At 50.2% G+C, this 20,472-nt stretch overlaps 1 protein-coding gene across 1 annotated transcript in view; it reads left to right on the forward strand.

The window, feature by feature from the left end:
• WDR35 (WD repeat domain 35) overlaps positions 1-19,958 on the forward strand; it is a 515,604-nt gene extending 495,646 nt beyond the window's left edge. Inside the window, exon 28 of the mRNA XM_085610631.1 lies at positions 19,647-19,958. Within this exon, the coding sequence (XP_085466757.1) occupies positions 19,647-19,809 (163 nt within the window). The 3' untranslated portion in view covers positions 19,810-19,958. The remainder of the gene's footprint in view (positions 1-19,646) is intronic.
• The last annotated feature ends 514 nt before the right edge of the window (positions 19,959-20,472 follow it).

Consider the following 20,472-nt stretch of genomic DNA (forward strand, 5'->3'; position numbering starts at 1 on the left):
GGTAGAAATCTCATTTTGCGATTCCCTATAGGCTTTTGTACGTAGAAGGCTGGTTTGCATTACTTAATAGGCCAAAATTACAATTTGGCCCGTTAAGAAATGCAAAAGGCCTTTGGCCTTAGTACATCTGGCCATTAATTATCTCATCCACATTAAAGTCTCTTTTTAATAGAAATATATATATAGATACAAATGAGGTTTTTGTAATCCTGTTATTAATTTTGCACTATGCACTGACTTTTTGAAACAGATGACAAATATTTTATTGTACTTTTATGATCTATGTCCATGCCCATGACCCTTGCAACCATGTTATTAACGTTGTATTATGCACTGACACTTTTTTGGAAACAGATGACTAACATTGTACTGTACTTTTATGATCTATGTTTTATTTAGATCGAATAAAGTTATTGATTGATATATATATATGAATATATGAACATAGGTGTGTTATCTATGTTCAAAGATCTAATTGTTTGTCTTCACAACCATTGTTGAGATGGTAATTCATGAATGGCCTTCTGCCAGTATCCAAACTAAGAGATCGGTCAAATGAACAAACAATTGTATAAACATAGTACATCAACATAAATATCAAGCATTGGCAACACCAATGTGTCTGGCTTTAGCACCTTAAGTGCTGGGTGTTCCACAGCCCTAGTGCTGAACCCTTATCTTGATATTTGGCTGCAGTTTGTGCTTAATCCATCATCACTTTTTTCCATAAGTGCACCTTGACGAAGTAAGTGGAGCTCCCGGGCTCAAATTCTGGATCAGCACAAAGGGCCTCCTTAGCACCAGATCCTCTTCTGTAATCTGTCACTTGCCTTTTTTTCATATTTCAGCATGTGACTACAAGCTCTGCCCGCTTGCGGGATTCATGCTGTACATGGCGAATTTACCATAGTAAGCATCTCTTCTCAAACACCAAACCCACCGCAATCTAGCCGCAGCCGACATTATCACTGCAGCGTATACAAATCCCGTTAATAAATGCGATGCACGCGTGGGTGAAATATACTGTCACCACCGCATAGATCGATGAATGATTGAGTATGACACTGTGTGTGGCACACGAGTGCATGAATTTCTCATGTTCAAGTAACCATATGTATATGTTTATGAATTTGCGTCTTGTCTTTTTTTCCCTGTCTTTTCCTTTACAGGTTTCTACGGCATAACTAGGACATAACTAACCCCCCTCCTTTTTTTCAATCGCACCTTAGCGCGTGCGACACTTTTTTACAAACTTGGCCAGGAAGACTCAAACTGACAAATACACAGTTTTCCAAACACCTCACTGCACAGGTCCTGAAGAAAGCCAGCATATTTTAGAGACTGGCTGAAACATGCAGACCTAACTCCAGGATATTAGAGTCACAATAATAAACTCTACACATATCCGCACGTTTCTATTTTAACCCTGTCATAGGGCCCATCATTAAAATCTTACTTATAAAAGGGACCATATAGGTAGTTTTAATATCACTTTCACTGCACCATACCACACAAAAAAAACCTGCTCCGCTGTAGTCCAAGCATCGTAGCACACCCAAGGTGCACTCAGCACTTTGGGTGGGACCCCATGATGAAGCATGCCACCAACTAGGTTGGTGGGTGAGAGTCTTCATAAAAAGCCTACTGGTTTTCCACAAACATAAACGTAAGACTTCAAGGTGTGAGCCAGTTCTTACTGATTATAGTAATGCATATAGGGGAAATGAACTAGCTCCCCCCATTTTGATTTTTCCTCTCTCTCCTATTGATTTTCATGCCTATATTATCACCTGAATCAGAGAGCAGATTGGAAAACATGATCTTTCTTCTATACTAGCTGAAATTTTGGAAGCCAAAAAAGAATGAAAATTTTCCTAGCTCACGTAACGGAAAGTTTCAATTCTATTAAGGACTCGGAGGCGAGGATTATGCCTTCTTCCTTCACTTTATTCCACAGCAGCATGAAGGTAAACAAAAGACTACATTTCCCATGAACCACAGGGAAAGAGTAGTCTAAAAACAACATGGTAACAACCAATCAACAGGGAGTATCAACGTCCAATCCATGATGAGAGTGTCCCACATAGTCCTTTGCTAGTGTCCTCTCTTCCTCTTTCGGAGCGCGACGACAGCTGACCCGCACTCCTCAAACATCCTGTTTTTGAGCGTCTGAACCTGCAAATAACAGAGATGTATTACTCCAGGAAACGCAAAGGAAACCCTGTTACGGAGCAAGGCAGGTTACAGGCATCAGGAAATTGACAATGAACACCGGAAAACATCTACTTACTGTCATACGGGGAGGGATCTCCTCCAGGAGTGAAAGGGCGGGATAATCCTCGCCTCCGAGTCCTTAATAGAATTGAAACTTTCCGTTACGTGAGCTAGGAAAATTTTCATTCTATGTCAGGACTGGAGGCGAGGATTATGCTTGTTCAAAGCTTGCCCACAACCAGCTGAGCCATATTCAGAACAGGCTTGAAATAGAACCTTTTAAACGTAGAGTCCGAGGACCAATCTGCAGCATTGAGGATATCCTCCAGACGCGCACCCAGGCCAAACGCCTTCGAAGCCATTGCACCGCGAGCGGAGTGCGCTCCAAAATCCCGAAGGCTTATTCCAGCCTCCTGCATCACCCACCGAACCCACCTGGCAATGGTGGGTGAGGAAACCGCCTTAAAGGGCTTCCGGAGTGCAATGAGCAACTGGCGTTTGCCCGGGGGACGGAATTCTTCCGTCATCTCTTCATAAGCTTTTAGGCACCGAACCACACATAACTTCGGCGAGTCCGGGAACGCCGGGTACGAGATTACCCTGGTATGGCACTTAGTACGCCGTAAAAGTGTGAAGGTCACCCCGTCAGGGGTGAATATCCTTCCGGAAATATCCAGGGCCCGCACGTCTGATACTCTCCTGCAAGAGATCAAGCAAAGGAGCATTGCCAATTTTGCTGAAAGTTCTTTTTGAGAAAGAAACCGGTTAGGCTGCCAAGAGAGAAAAAGATTAAGGACCAGATTCACGTCCCACAAAGCGGAGTAACGAGGTTCCGGGGGTAACGAGAGCCTCACTCCTCGGAGCAACCGGCAAACCAAAGGATGTTCCCCTACAGGCGTTCCATTAACCGGGGTGTGACCCGACGAAATAGCAGACCTAAAGGTATTAATGGACCGGTAGGCCAAACCCTCAGAAGCTAGTTGGGCCAAAAAATTCACCACTTGAACCACGTCTGCGCCCAAGGGATCGTAACCCCGTCGCATACACCAACTGACCCACCTGTTCCATGCGGACTTGTATCTTTTAACTGTGCTGTCCGCCCAGGCCTTTGAGATGAGGCTCTCAGCCGCTCGCGAAAGTCCCGGGGTTTCCCATCTACCCCGGAAATCCGCCACCCCATGAGAAACAGTGACCCCGCTGACACTAGCGGGTGAAGACCCCCGTCGGGATTCTTGAGAAGAGTGGGAAATTGGGGGAGTAGGATTGGAAAATCCCAAGAAAGTTCCAGAAGAACTGGAAACCACACTTGCGACCTCCAAAGGGGAGTGACCATCACCAGGTCCGCTTTCTGCCTGCGAGCCTGTGCCGAAGAGCGCGTGATCATTGCGAACGGAGGAAACGCGTAACCCTGTTCCGCGCTCCAATCCTGCAGGAACGCGTCCGTGGCCGCCGCCAGCGGATCCGGTCTCCAACTGAAAAACCGGGGAATCTGGTGGTCCAACCTGGACGCAAACAGATCCGCTGAAAACGGACCCCATAGCTCGTTCAGAGCCGCGAAAACGTCCACGTCCAACATCCACATGCTGGAGTCCCGGAAATGGCGGGATTGAAAGTCCGCCTCTAGATTGTCCCTGCCAGGGAGATACTCTGCCGTGACTGAGATCTGGCTGTCCAGACAGTATTGCCAAAAACTTGCCGCTAGATCCGAGAGAGCCTTGGACCTGGTTCCCCCCAGGTGGTTCACATATCTGACTGCGGAAATGTTGTCCATTTTCAGCAGAACACACGACCGCACCAAATCTTTCGTCCAGCACCGTACGGCAAACGAACCTGCCAAAAGTTCCAGACAATTTATGTGTAATTTCTGTTCGTCTGGAGACCACAAACCCCCTGTGGTTAACTCCCCGCAGCGTGCACCCCAGCCCAACCGGCTGGCGTCTGACTCGATTACCAGATCCGGGGCAGACCCGAAAATCGCTCGGCCATTCCAGGCCTCCATATGGTCCAGCCACCACTGGATCTCGGCACTCACCTCTGGGGTGAGAGCCACCGTGTGTGAATAAGGGAAACCTTTGCGTAGAAAGTAAGCCTTTAGGCGCTGTAAAGCCCGGTAATGGAGCGGGCCTGGAAATATGGCCTGAATGGAGGCCGACAGAAGACCGACCACGCGGGCGAGCTGACGAAGGGAGAGCCTCTGCCTGGCCAAAACACGACGCAACTCGTGCCTGATCTTGGAGATCTTTTTGGCCGGAAGGCTGAGAGTGGAAGAGGGCGAGTCGATCACGAAGCCCAGAAAGGTAAGCGACTGGGTCGGATGTAAGAGAGACTTGTTCTGGTTGATGACAAACCCAAGACCCTGAAGGAGGTCCACCGTCATTCGGAGATGGACTTCCAGTTGACGCGGGCAAGAGGCCATTAAAAGGAGGTCGTCCAGGTACACGATCATCCTGATCCCTCTTGCCCTCAAATACTCCACCACTGGTTTGAGGACCTTGGTGAAGCACCACGGGGCGGACGAGAGACTGAACGGGAGGGAAGCAAACTCGTAAACCTGGTCGCGCCAGGAGAACTGGAGAAACCGCCTGTGCGGAGGGAAAATCGGGATCACCAGGTAGGCGTCCTTGAGATCTAGGCGCACCATATAGTCGCAGGGTCGTAAAACATCCCTCAGGAGGTGGATCCCCTCCATTTTGAAATGGCGATAAACCAGCCATTCGTTGAACTCGCTTAAATTGATGACGGGCCGCTTGCCGCCGTCTGCCTTGTCCACTAAAAAGATATTGCTTAAAAAACCTCTGGAATGGCGGATGGCGGGAAGAATGGCGCCCTTTTGGAGGAGGGATGCGACCTCCTCGTCCACTAGGGCGACGTCCGGAGCCGAGAACTGAATGGGACGGGGACGTGACCGTTGAACCGGGGACCCTGTAAACTCTATATGGAACCCCCTTACTGTTTGGAGAACCCACGCATCGTGTGTCAGGGACAACCAAGCCTGAAAATGACTTCGCAACCGCCCCCCTATCTGAGATGGGGAAAACATGAGAAGACTCACCGGAGTTGGAGGCGGTGGAGCCACCGCGGAATCCTCTTCCTTTGCCTCTGCGGCCTCTGGTAGGGTAGAAGTTCCCAAATCGTGACTGGTCCTGTGCCTGACCGGAGCCTCTCTGGTTACCCTGCTGGTGACCTCTTCCGGCCGAGCGGCCCCTGCCTCGACCGGCCCCGCGAAAAACACGGGGAAAGACTTTCTTTTTTTTTTTTTTTTTTTTTTTTTTTGAAACCGTTTATTACATGTTAAAAAGGGTTACAAGTATGGGCCTACAACCATCCGGCCGGCCGCTAGAGTGGCAGAAGCATATGACATACCTACAGTAAGAGTCTCTTGGCGGTGCAGATCGGTAAAGCAGGAGATATCAATAGCGCAGGCCACATAACTCCAAGCCCACAATACGGTTTCCTTTTTTCAAAACAGAACAACACAAAAAACCACACCCGCAAGGCAACCCGCCATCCAAAGTGACGGCACGTGCTCCTTAAGTGGGGGATCCCAACCCGCAGCCAAACTCTGAAGAGGGGAATGGGAATAAATCAGGGACAGGGGAACCACATGCCCGCGGCTGGGGGAGGGGGTCGGCTAGGGGGACGGAGCTGGTGAGGCGGCCGGTAGCAGTGGCGGCTCACAAATACCCCCGCGATAGGCGTTCCAGGGGCCCCAGATTTTCACCCACGCCCCAGGCTTACCCCTCGCCACATACACTACCTTTTCACGAAACATACACCAATCCATATGTTCTTTCCAGGCCAACACCGCTGGGGGCCACCGGGATCCCCACAATTGAGCAATGTCGCGCTTAGCTATCATGTATCCCAGAGTCACCCACCGCGTCTGCGGGACCGAATAGTCATTTGGTTCCCACACATTCAGCAAGCATCTCCTCGCTTCAGGCAACAGCGCAACACGCGTCACCACACGCAGGACCTCATGCACACCACGCCAGAATCGCTCCACCTGTGGGCATTCCCACAGAATATGCATGAAAGTTGCCAAGGCACCACAGCCACGCTTACACAATCCATCACCAACCAAGCCCATACGTAGAAGCCTTGGCCCCGTCACGTAAACCCGGTGGAGGATCTTAAGCTGGACGAAGCGAAGGCGAGCCGGGATGGCCACCTCCTTCGGAGAGGCCACCGCGGAAATCCAGTCCTCGTCGTCCAATTCCAGCCCGTCGGCAACCCAGGCCTCGCGGAGACTAGTCAGCAGGCACGATCTGTCGTTGATCAGTTTTTTATATATAAGGGAGATCGTGCTGTCTGGGACATGGCCATCCAGCACTCTGTCCTCCAGGGGGGAAGACTCCGGAATGGACGCGACATCAGGGAAGACGGAGCCCAGCGCGTGGCGGACTTGTAAGTACCGAAAGTACTCACTGCCTTGCAGCTGAAATTCCGTCCGCAGCGTCTCAAAAGTTTTGAATCCACCCCTTGTCCAGAGGTCTCCCACTGTGCTGATTCCGATCGTGTCCCACTTCTCGAAGCCCTTCGATGTCCACAGGGAGCCCAACCTCTCAGACGCATATAGCGGTGTCGCCCGGGTCAAACGGTCCTTCCACCCCATCGCTGCATTAGCCGCGTGCCAGACACGCACCATGACACGCGTCGGTCCCGTCAGACGGGAGTCGGGCGCGCCAGAGTAGAGCGCTCGATTGTAGTCGCCACCGGGCAGGAGCATCTTGTCCATTTCAAATGCCGGGTTCAGGGCGGGCCCGTAAAGGCCATGATTAATCGCAGCTAGCTGAGAGGCCCAGTAATACCGTTTAATGTCCGGGAGGGCAACCCCCCCATCGTACCACGGGAGCGTCAATTTAGCCAGAGCAATACGCGGCCTCCCGTCCCAGAACAGGCGCCGCTGCAGGCTCTCCACCTCACGGAAGTAGCGCGCCGGAACCAAGTCCATAGTGTTCTGAAGCGCATACAGAAAGCGCGGCAAGGACATCATCTTAAACAAGGCCGCTCGGCCAAGCAGCGAAAGCGGAAGACGCCGCCAGCGCGCAACGTCCTCCCGCAAGCGCTGGAGGGGGGGTAGTAAGTTCCGCTCGTAGCGGGCCTCCGGGTCAAGAGTAATATATATACCCAGGTACCGGAACCCCTGGGAGGCAATCTGGATCGGGCAGTCCCGTGGTAGGGCCGGAGCCTCCCCGGAGAGCACATACACGCAGGATTTCGCCCAGTTGATGACAAGGCCTGAGTTACGACCAAAGGAGCGCAAAACATCAACCAGGACAATCAGCGAGTTACGCGGGGAGGCGAGATACAAAAGGATATCATCGGCGTAGAGGGACACGCGGTCCTCATGCTCGGGGGTCCAGCGGAGACCACGGATGGAGGGGTGCCACCGCAGCCACTCCGCCAAGGGCTCCAAGGCCAATGCAAACAGGAGCGGTGACAAGGGGCAACCCTGACGCGTGCCCCGCCCCAGCGCGAAGGGGGGCGAGACTCGCCCATTCACCACCACCTGCGCCAATGGGCCCGAATACAACAATTTGACCCAGCTAATGAATCCCGGTCCAAATCCAAATTTCGCCAGCATCGCCCAGATGTATGGCCATTCAAGCGTGTCAAACGCCATGGTGGCGTCTAAGGACGCCAAGATGGCCGGCTCCCGCACAAACGGGACACGCGCGAGCACCCCATGCAAGCGTCGCAGATTAAGAGCCGTGTTGCGATGGGGTATAAAGCCAGATTGGTCTTGGTGGACCAAATCGCCCACCACGCCAACCAGCCGGTTGGCCAGTACCTTGGCGAGGATTTTGGGCTCCGCGTTCAAGAGCGAGATAGGCCTATAGGATGTAACCCGCTCACGGGGTCTCCCCTCCTTGTGGATCACCACGATTGTGGCCAGACGCTGGTCCGGCGGGAGGGAACCCTGCGAGTGGGCCGCCAGGAACATGGCGCGCAGGTGGGGCGCCAGTACATCCGGTCGCAGCTTGTAGAGCTCGATGGGGATACCATTGGGGCCCATGGCCTTGCCGGATGCGACCGAGCGAATAGCTAGGGCAATTTCGTCCGAGGTGGGAGGAGCGTCCAGCAAATCCCTGTCCTCCACCGTAAGGGAGGGCAGCGCGATGTCCCGAAGCAGGGCATGGGAATCTTCCTCCGAGCAGGGAGAAACCGGGGAGTACACCTCGCGGAAGTAATCCGCGAAGCAGGAGACAATGGCTTCCGGCTCGGTGACAGGCACACCATCCATCCCCTCAATCAAAGGAACCACACGACTCGCTCTCTCCCTCTTGTCCAACCACGCAATCAATTTACCAGCCTTATCACCCACATCATACAGTCGCCCCTGTTGTTCTCTACTGAGGCCCCTGGCCGCCTCCGTGACGAGGGCCCTATAGGCCGCCTGCTTGAGGTGCAGAACATGCAACTTGGCGTCTGTTACCCCGCTCCCCAGGTCACCCTCCAGCTCCGCAATTTCGGCCTCCACCCGGGTTACCTCCTCCCGCTCGCGCCTCCGGGCATGGGAGATAAAGGAGAGGGCCTCCCCTCTGAGAACTACCTTAAAAGCCTCCCACAGGGAGATGGCCGAAGGGACAGACCCCACATTCTCATCAAAGTAGCGCTGTAAGGATTTGATCAAGTCGGCACGAATAGTGGGGTCACGCAAGTACCAAGCATTGATTGGAGCCACCCTGCCCTCCCCCCTAGGGAAGACATCGAAATGTAACAGTACTGGGGAGTGATCTGAAATGCCCCGCGCCAGATGGCACACCTCTCCCACCCTCCCAGCATAGGCCGCCGGGACAAGGATGTAATCAAGCCGCGAGAGGCTACCATGGGCACCCGAGTGGAAGGTGTATTGCCGCTGTGCGGGATGCTTTAGTCGCCAGCAATCCACCAGGCCCAGAGTATCTAAAAGGCCGGACAGCCAGGCCTGTGCCCGGGGGAGGTCCCTAGGGGGATGGCGATCCATAGACCCAGAAACCACCGCATTAAAGTCCCCCCCAACCACCAGCAGGCCACCCGGGAGGTCTAGGAGGAGGCGCCCCAAATCCGCAAATGTAGTAGATTGTAACCCAGGCGGGACGTACACTGATATAAAAACAAACACTCTACCCTCCATTCTACCCACCAGAACAGTGTAGCGTCCCCTCTCATCATGGCGCACCTCATCAATCTCCAACGGGAGCGAGTTCTTAATCATGATACCCACCCCCCGCGAGCCCGAGGTGAAGCCCGAGTGGGCCACCAAACGATAGGCTCGCCGATTCATGGCATGAAAGGAGTTACCTATAAGGTGTGTCTCCTGCAGGAAGATAACATCTGGTGAGATACGTTTCAGGTACTGCAGGACCACACCACGCTTAATCCTGTCCCCCAGGCCGTTAACATTCCATGACAACACAGTCAAATCCCTACCCCCCATCATACGTAGAAGCAATCAGTCGTCCCCCACAGAGCATCTCGAGAGCAACAATACAGTAAAGGGCTTGCCTTGCGGTGCAAACAAACAACACACCCCCCCCACCCCCCCATCCCAACAGAACTCCCCCCTCCCTGCACCCCTGCATGAGCCCAGACAGCCCCCCCAAAGTGCAGTGTGCCTGTCGCCCCATAGATGAAAAACTAACTAGTCCCCCAGAGGAGGAGGGAAGCCCCCAACAGACCCCACACGACCTCCATCGGAGGGGAACATAAACGATCAGTAAATGGTAAAGGAATGTTGTCCAGAGCAAGGCCTATTCTTCACCCCTCAGTTCTGATCCGGCGGGCCCTCCCCGCCAACCGCACCCCCCCCACCCCCTCGGCCCCGATCTCCAGGCAGAGTGTCCAACCAGTCCCCAGCCGCCTCGGGTCGGTCAAAAAAGTGCGTGCGCCCATCCACCTCCACCCTTAGCTTAGCTGGAAAAAGCATTGAGTACTTAAGGTTCAGGTCCCGTAGGCGACGTTTAACTCCAAGAAAACTCAATCTCAGTTTTTGGACCGCCGGAGTAAAGTCTGGGTAGAAATGCACATCCATGTTATCAAGCTTGACCGGTCCCTGTTGCCTGGAGGTCTGCAGGATAGCGTCTCTGTCCCGAAAATTAAAAATCCGGGCAATGAGAGGCCGCGGCGGGGCACCGGCCTTAGGTCTGCCCCCAGGGACCCGGTGAGCACGTTCCACCGCAAAAAGCTTACTCAGCCCCCGGGGCTGGAGATGGGTAAGGATCAATTCTTCCACAAAAAGATCTGCCGCCTCCGCCTCTCGTCCCTCCGGCACTCCCACAATGCGAACGTTATTCCTCCGGGCCCGACCCTCGGAATCCTCCAGTCGCCGGTCCATCAGGGCGCTCGCCTGGCCAAGCCGGCGCACCTCCTTTTGGAGGGCCACCACGTCCGTCGTGAGGCTCGTTGTGGTGTGGGCCAGGGAATCGACCCGGTCGTTGGTTTTGGACAAGTCAGCCCTCACAAGGCTAACATCCACCAGGACCGAGTCTATCTTTTGCGCTAGGGTGTCGAAGCGCTGGTCCACCGAGGCCTTCATCTCTGCGATGGCGCCCATGACGTCCCGGAGGGTCAGATCCACCGGTTGAGCAGATGCCTCCGTCGGGCCCGCCGGGGATGTGCGCGATGTCTCCGGAGATCCCTTCTGGAGGGTGTAGCGGTCCATACTGTTGGATTGAGGCGCCGGGCCGCGGCGGGTCGTCTTCACCTTCGCCCGGTCGCCATCTTGTTTGGTGGACATGCCTGCTCTCCCACCGTAGCGCCAATCTCCTCGAAGGGGCCGACAAACCAGTTCACGGGTTCCGGGGGGGGGGGAGGGCGACCACTGGGCCGCAGGACGACTCACGGCCGGCGGGTCAGCCGGGCACCTGGACAAGGCCACACCACCGCACCCCGCTCCGCAACCCTACCTCGCTTGAGGGCAAGGAGAGCGCAAAAGCGAAAGTGAAAGCACGGGATACGCGAGTCGCCCAGCCCTGCCCGCCGCTGTTGTTCGCTTTGTCCCCGGATCGCCCCACTACTCCAATCCGGGGGGCCAGCGCGGAGAAGGCCGCAACCTTCAATCGGTGCTCCCACCGGTGTCCGGGGTCCGATTCGAAAAGGAAAAACGGATGGCGCCTCAGCTCGGGTTCACCGATGCAGTCCCCTCAACAAGGACAGGATATGGCCAGGATTAATTCAGGAGGTCGTGGTGGTCCTCGGGAGCCTCGCACCTACGCGGCCATCTTGGTTGCGCGCTAGGCTCCTCCCCCCCGGGAAAGACTTTCTTGATGGTGGATTGTGCCCTGTCGAGGGAAGTGAAGGTATTCACGAACTTGCCCAGTTCCTTCACGAAAGGCTCACCAAACAGGCCACCCTGAGCCACGGCGCCAGCCTCGGAATCCGCCAGGTCCCCTAGTTTGGGATCTATCTTTATGAGCAGGGATCTGCGGCGCTCGGTAGAAAGAGCGCAGTTGGCATTGCCCAGAAAAATGACCACCCTCTGAGCCCAATTGGAGAGGGTTTCTGGGGAAATAATAGAGCCTGACTCCTTGGCCTCTTCAGCCATATCTAAAATCTTGGTAGCCGGCCCTAAGGCGTCCAGGAGCTTGTCCTGGCATGCCCGCCAGGACCTATCAATCCCTTTTTTGGGGTCTCGGATGAATTTTTGTAAAAAGGTGAACATCCTGGAGTCAATCTCGGGGGTGAGAGCTACCTTACCCTCCAGCGAGGGCCGAGGGCACTCCGCCCGCAAGCAATTCCGGGCTTCCTTTTCTAAGGGTCGACGGATGTGCTCCGCCACATAAGCCGCCACCTTATCCCCAGGAACCCACTCCGAAGAGCGTGGATGAATGATTTCGTTCGGATCCAACATGTCTGAGGTAATCGAGGGAACAGTAGGTTGGGCAGGAAGCCACGGCCTGGAAAGGCCGGGATCGGAGTCGGGATCGCCTGACGTACTCTGACCCACATCCCTAGGGGCAGGAGGGGGAAGGGGGGAAACAACCCTAGGTTGGACTGTCTGCGTGTCAAGGAAAGCTTGTCGCAACCGCTCAAGAGCGTCGCCATCCACTCCAGGCACCCGAGGGCGCTTACTCGGAGGGGAACCTGTGGGAAGGGGAACCGAGGGAGTAGGCAGGGCAGCATGGGAACCCATGCGGTGTTCCAGGCGAGAAAACGCCTCATTTATTTGGCGTGACAGCCTATCTTCCAGGGGGAAAATAACCTGACCCACAGCCTGATAAATAGAGGAATCTACAGCCTCATAAAATGCATCCCCCCAGGGCAGCTCCGCAAGAGGGTCTTCCTCTTCCGGGAATTCGTCGTAGTACTCCATGAGCCCAGTAAGCGGAGTGGCAGTTTAATAGCCCGTGACCAGGCCTCGGACCAGAGGCTGGGTGTCAGCCAATTCAGGTGCGTAGCTAAAGAGCCGCAATCACAGGGAGACGAGCCCCCCCGGGACCACTGCTGGCAACCAGATTATTAATTACACACCCCACTGCCAAGGGATGCTCACCGGTCTGGGCTGGGTCCCCTTTAGAATCCCTGAGCAGGGAAAAAATACAAGACCTCTAGCGAGGCGTTTCATGAGCCAAATACCAGACTCTGTCCACCAACAGCTCTTTAAGCGAACAGAGCGTACTGTATGAGATACGGCCGATCGCGGGTTAATTTTTACCGCTGATCGCCGATACAGACCCCCAAGCGGGCGTAAACCTCAGACCGGGCTCCTCGGGAACTGACGCGCGCGACGTTTGAATTCCCTGAAGAGAATCAAACCCGCGACGCGCCACCCGTGACCCCCAGCGCCCTCTAGAGGCGGGAGGACCAGGAGCGAGCCAGCAAAGCGCCGCGTAGGGACGAGGAGAACCTCGACCCCGCGGCGTACAAACAAACCAACGCGCTGAAGCGCAATATGACGAAAACTCAAATATGACGAAAAACTCAAAGCGAGGAGACAACCAACGCTAAAGCGCGACCACTACTTTCGAAATACAGAAATTCTTCACAGCAAACACAATAAAGTTATGGCAATAACGAAAGCATCTACATGAAACAATTGTGACATCAAACGCTCTCATTGAATTATAACCCTTTAAGCACTATACAGAAAAAGAACTGAAGGGTACTTATCTTGCTGCGGAGCAGCGAAGAAAGAGGAAGAGAGGACACTAGCAAAGGACTATGTGGGACACTCTCATCATGGATTGGACGTTGATACTCCCTGTTGATTGGTTGTTACCATGTTGTTTTTAGACTACTCTTTCCCTGTGGTTCATGGGAAATGTAGTCTTTTGTTTACCTTCATGCTGCTGTGGAATAAAGTGAAGGAAGAAGGCATAATCCTCGCCTCCAGTCCTGACATAGAATTGAAATTCAATAGATAATAAAAAATTGTGTCTTATTCTATGTTCTGATGCTTCTTATGATTAAACGCTACTCCGACCAATCACCCGTGACAGTAAAAGCCCCCAAATAAATGTTTCTTGCAATTTCACTCTGTCTAGTGATGTGCGTACCTGTGGTATTTTGGACTTGAGTCGCTGGCGCCCTGGGAAACATAGCAATTCTAGGCATTTCTAAAAACCTAGACACCCAGGGAAATCCAGGTTGGTCTGGCTTACATGGATCTTACCACTTTGTCTTATCAAGAATTCCCCGCAATAAGGTGGGGTGACGGGTGGGGAGAAAGCAAGGGGCCCACGGTGATATCTAGGTGCGTAACACAGCTATTTACCACTGCTAATTGAGTATGATATTGACTTAAAACTGAACATGCTTATATGCTTTAAAAATGAATGCTGTTTTTGTAATGCAATTAAGAAAATGCCAATAAATACATAAACAAAAAAAAAAAAGAATTCCCTGCAATAATCACACCTTGCCTAGAATTAGACTTTTAACATGGTTTTGACAGGGTAAAGTTCTGTAAGGGTGGAGAACTGCAAACATCCTAACATCCAGCGTTCCCAAACTTCTGCCAATAAAAACGAAACCCCTCTTGTATGGCAAGACCACTCACACAACAGGAAAAGTTCCCAAATGCATTAAGGAGATATCAGGATTTTACCCTGGAATTTCAGTCTTTCTAGAGAAGCGGGTAGCTGCGGAATTTGAGCCATGGGTCAGCCGGCACCAAATCAAACCCAACAAACCTCTGTCTATTTTGAAAGCAGACGCCTAGGGGATTCCAAGATGGTCTGGTCTATGTGGGTCCCTCCACTTTCCGCAAACATCAAATTTTTTCTAAAATTACAGATCTTTACCAGGTTTCTGAATGGAAGGGTTCCAGCACCTGTGAGGATCCCCAAAAGTCTTGCAAACCAGTGTTTCCACACTTCTCCTGTTTAAAAACGGTACCTCGCTTGCACGGCCAATCACCCACAACAAGAACACATGAAAATCTGTGACCACATCAAGTCAGTGTACTATCAATGTGGTATTCCCATGACGGGTTTGGTCCATTTTTTGTTTCAGGCAGTTGGCCCAACCACACATGTGTGGTATGATTTTCATCATAAGTGTGGAAATTCATGTTGGTAAGACTTTTGCCATTTCAATTTCTTCACCCATTCGTGCTATTTGCAGTGCAATCTGGGGTTTTAAAAATGCGGGTCGGTAAGACTTTTGCCATTTCAATTTCGTCACCCATGCGCTGCTATTTGCAGTTCAATCTGTTTTTTTGTTGTTGTTTTTTTTTTTTAAGGTGCATGGATCTATGCAAGGCACACCACCCGGACTCCTTTGACTGTCTGCTTTTTAGACATTCATGGGGTTGGTAGGTTTCCCTGGTTACTGCCCAACCCTGGGCCCAATAGTTAGGTAAGACTCTTTGTCAAGTCACCATTGACTGTGTTAGGGTGCAATGTCAAACCTTTCCTCTCCCATACAGAAAGCCCATATATACATGCCAGGTATAATTGTACTTGGGAGAAACGTGAGAAGGATGAATGGTGTAACATTCCTCATTGGCAGGCAATATGTGATTTACAGGACAGATACCGAAATTCCACTAGTGGTGTACTCTTCAAATTTACCCCTTCATTGTTGTGTGTTGTTTATTCTCTTGGCTGATATATGGTGTGTAGGAAGGTAGGCCCTCACTCACATAGTGTGGCATGCTTCATCCTGCTTGCACCCTCCCATCTAGCTGTGAGTAAACTTCCTTTTGCATTATCCGCCATTTATATAGCACACAAGTGCCCCAAGTATGACGAGTTCTGATGGATACATCTACCTGTGAATCCCTCTCCTATTGAATATCCCAATGCGCCAGCATCCCACAGAAGAGTTTACAGGTGGACCTGTGTATGTGGTTGGAGTAAAATGTATTTGCAGTATGACCTATGTGAAATAGTGGTAGATGAAGTGGTCTGTATGTCACTCCTACCTTAACCATCTACCTCCTGCCCACATAAGAACCCCATGAAACCATGCATGCTTTGATTATTTGTTCATGTCCTTTTCTCACTCTGAGTGAAGACTAATCTGGTTGGCAAAGTGAAGCTTTACGCTCACCTCCACATGGGAGCCTGCTTAGGCTCAAGAGGACTTGTCTTTCTTGCACATTTAGCGTGCTAAGTGTTTTCTTGGCAGGAGCCCTCCTCATAGTGGAATTTGGCTCCTGACTGGCTGGCAGTGCGACTACCAAAAATGCAGTAGATAACTGCCAAATCCAGCCCCTTCCACTGTGTGGTGATAAATTGTGGGCATGTCTGAGGATATCCTATTGACTCATGCCTTAGTCAGTGAACATATGTACATTTGAAAACTATTGTGAAAATTCTGGGACCAACTCTAAGTTTCCTAAAGATCAATTCGAGAATGGCATAGGACCTTAGATTTTGGTAGAGAGGGCATTCCATCAAAACATAGTGGATGTCCCATCTACTGTTATCTGAAGTGTCATTGCCTTTTATGCAGTGTAATACACCCTCCACATTTTGATGGAAGATGAAGGTAGAAGGCAGGTCATTAGAATGATATATGTGTAGCAGTTTGCTAGAGTCAGTGAAGACGCAGTAGCTCTAATCCAAATGAGGAAGAAATCTATGTATTGGTTATGGTAGTTATTTAGGTGCAAACTATTAGAAAGATTTTACAACTTAGATTGGACAGTTTGAAAGGCTGAATATGCAAGCCAAGTAATGGGCCATGGAAGGTATGTATTCATGCACAGCCATTTCAATTCACATACTAACTCTTAAACTGACTGCTCCACGTCAGTCAGTTTTCCAAGAACCTCACTTATGTGAGGCATTAAGTGAAACAAGGTGGAAGCCTTAGGCATTGCTTGGATGGGCTCTTGAGACAGTAGTAACATGTCTTCCACCTCTTTCCTTGCAGAGTGCAAAATACGCTTTTGCAATATGGTTTACTCGTTTTCTCTACTGCAGGAATGTGGACTGTAAAGTATCAGTCCTGCAGCCTCCCAACATCCTCTGCAACAGATGAAGTAGAGGCTACTGCTTCTACAGCATTAAGATGAACGATATTGGCCAACTCAAAATCCAGAAAGGACAGCAGTCTTTCCTTGGAAGTCAGACAGGAGACAACATATTGATTTGTATGTTGCCAAACGGATCAGGTGAAATGCAGCATATACTGAAGAATCAAAAATGATCTTTGCTCATGAAAGATGGGAAGTTGGGTGTTGCCAATTCATTAGCTAAGACCATTAACACTCTACTGATGGTTTGCACAATATTCCCATGAGCAATGTAAGGGCCCCAAATCTTTTCAACTCCCCAAGTGAAGTGAAGATGTGCCCTAGGGAGCCACCAGGGTGCCTCCATACTCCCTCAAAAACTGTTCAGCAGTAAATGTGTTTGCTGCATAATCTCCTCTTGGAAAACTTCCTCCACAAAAAGTTGAAAGTAATCAATGCGTGAAAAAAAATGCAGTATACAGGGAAAAGAGGGATTAGAGGATGCAGTACCTGCATACACACCGTGGACTGTAGTATACCCCTGTCTCTCAGCGGCACAGGTTGCAGTCATGATGGGAAATCACAACTGCCTTACTGTTCTGCATGGCCATGTTCTTCAGAATCACTGGAAGAGGAGCCAACATCTGATGGAACTCTCCCAAATGAAAACTCATAGATTCTGATCCATAATCCTCTCTCGCAGGTTTAGTATCGTAACCAGCCTCAGAGGTCTCCTCCTCTATGTGACTTGGGCCATATCTGTTTCCTATGTAAAACTGTTCTCCTGAAATACTGTGTAATCTGTACAATGTGAAGGTACTCATAGTTATGCAATGAGAATGCTGATAAGTGTGTGTGTGATATGAGGAGAAAATGAGAATAAATGCAAGTGAATATGGTTACAAAAGTATTCGAGGCTGAAAATACAGCGAGCAGTCACTACATTAAAATCTAAACTCAAACCAATCCTGAAGGTCAGGCTTCGCAGACTAAAAAAGAAATCTTTAAGAAGACATATAAAACTAAATTCCTTAAACTTGCAACACAAACACCAAAAAGGCAAACTGAAATGCAGTTACAATAAACATTTTGACGACAAAACATAGCTGTACAGATTATAGTTGTGATTGGACGACAAAAAACAATTAGGGCCCAAACTCCCATGTGCTCTAAAAAAAAGGTTTACAATGTATGAGCAAAAGTCACCTGACAGAAGGGTTGGCGCACACTTTATATTCAGCTGAGGGGGGGCACAAGGCCACCAAGCACAGAGAAACTGAATCCAAAGGGACAATGGTCACAATTGAATTGCCCCTAAGGAAGGGTCAACCCCCAAGGTTGGACAGCCCCCAGATCCTAGTGTCTATTGATGGGTTCCTGGTCAGGAATCGCGGCACAGCTGGGATCCTTGAGCAGGGATACTTCAGGCACTATCAGAAAGGAAAACCTCAGTTTGCCTTTGTTAACAGTCCCCCTTCCGTGCTGCTAGGTGCCCATGGGCTGGGGAGATATGCTCCTCAACATGGACCGCAAGACTTACCAGTCTCCAGCTGCCATTTTGTCAAGTGCATTGATGATGTAGGGTGCTTCAGGTGTGCTTTCGTCAGCGATCATAGTGGAAAGAACCCGGGGACTGATGCAGGCGGTCATGTGATCCAGAAGTACTGAAATTACAGGAAAATGTTGTCCCTAAAAATAGGAATAACAGACGTTGGGGTGAATTTATTAGTTAAATAAAAGTATTTTTTTGCTGGATTGGCAGATCATCTGACACTCCCAGCAAGGCCCCCTGGTACTGCGGACCGAGTATGTGGTCTACACCATCATCAAGCTACCCCTACCGGGTAGCGGAGCACCAGGGGAAGCTTCATCGATTGAATGGTACTGCTGCACGTGGGCCAAGGCAGTACAACTCAGACTACCACCCACTTAATAAATCAGCACTGGGGTAAACGTCAAACACTCAAGGGCCCTGCTACGCTTGGCCCGATGCAGCACCATCCAGACTTCCACTGAGCCAGAAGAGCAACACCTTGGCAAGCTTCATGGACTGAAAAGGTCCCACTGCGTGTGGTCCTAGGCAAATAAAGTGTCTAAAGAGGTAGCCAATCCTGACACCTTGTTAAGGAGAAATAGTATACACCTATTAAGTTGTCCTGGCTAAATCTTGATTGCAGTTTTCCTCTATTAAGGTGCATTTGGCTGCTGATACTGTGTAACAAAAATGTCCTTCTCAGGGCTCCTCTTTCATGATTTCCATGATAAAATATTTTCTAGAATGAATCAAGGAGTTTACTCCAGTAAGGAGTTCTTCCCCTCTGTGGTTATGGAATATAGTATTTTAATATAGTAACAGGCGTGCCTGACGCACAAGTGCACCTGGCAGATTTCCAATACCTGTCTTGGGCTTCCTAAGCGACTATCATTTCAGGTAGACGAGTCAGTGAGCTGCATCCTCTTTGCTCCTAGGAAAGTAACACGATCTTTTAAGGCAATAAGGGTTCCCTTCTGACTCATCTTGCTTTTTTCCCTACCAAAGGTCATACCTGATTTTCAGATCAGTCAGATGAGAGCCCTCCCACTTTCTTCCCAAATCCATCCTGTTCCAGAGAGACACTTGCCTGCATTACACGGTAGAATGGCTGATTCAGATGAGACCAAAGATATTCACATGTCCAATGCTATGTTTATTATACCACATAATTTGGTACCCCTTTCACGGATCTGCACAGTTAAAATGAAGAATCTCAGCAGGATGTCTCGGGTGTCTGTCAAAATCTCCCTCTCTCTTTGACCCTCTAGGTCGCTCTATCTCTCTTTGACCTGCTCTCTCTCTCTTTGGCCCTCTATCTCTAAAATATTGGATTAAGTGTCGAAGATTTCAGTTAAAGTTATATGAGTTTATTTAGTTTTATCTTTTCAGAGAGCAAACTCATTCCATTCAATTAGCATGCTATATTTTTAATAGCATCAAATATTAATGTGTATTTTGAACTCAATATTGTAAAACCATGCTTACGTTATGTTCTTGTTTTACTAACAGTGGAGAAGGGAAGCTTCCGACGTGTATTGCCTCAGGACGTGCTATCACAGAGTACCAGTTCTGGATGTGCAGCGTGTGCAAACATTGTGTCCAAGATCACGAAATCAGCAACTACAGCTTCTGTCCGCTCTGCCACAGCTCGGTGGTGGCATTAACGCAGTGACGCTCTGGAACGGGTTTCTCTTCTGCTTGAAAACACTATGGACTATTTTTAAACATATCACTATTTATGTACCTATAAAAATATTTTATATGCAGTGCTTTTCTACAACACACCAGCATTTTATCACTTTGAAATATAAAGAGGTTTAAGCAAAGGTTTTGGCGTCCAGATGTATTTTTGTAGTCATCAAATACGCAGGGATTTTTTACAATTGTGAGCCTGGCTGCTATTTCTGATGTCTGGAATTCACACCCCAAATAAATATGAATGTATGGTAATACCTTGGCCTTCCGTCTTGTGGAGAGCTACACTTTATCAACCAACCCCGCTCCAGTGAAGAAACCCCACAAAGAATGCTTCTAGGTGAACTCCAAGTCAGCCAAACCAACGGTCCGACCAGAAAAGACAGAGAATATTGGACCACATGTATCAAGCATTTTTGTGTTTACAAATGGGTCAATTCTCAGAATCAGCCCGTTTGCGAACGTAAAAATTGCTTTTCACATGTATCAAACCCTTTTTTGCGATTCGGTAACCTGTTACCAAATCACAAAATGGGTTTGCTATTCAGTATTTGGAAGGGGCGTGTTTAGGCCATCCCTTCCAAATACCGAATCGCTGCAGTATGTATAAATGTTTTGTGACCGTGAATGCAGTTGCAAA

The sequence above is a fragment of the Triturus cristatus genome, chromosome 6, assembly GCF_964204655.1.
Source record: "Triturus cristatus chromosome 6, aTriCri1.1, whole genome shotgun sequence".
In the NCBI taxonomy this organism is placed as follows: domain Eukaryota; kingdom Metazoa; phylum Chordata; class Amphibia; order Caudata; family Salamandridae; genus Triturus; species Triturus cristatus.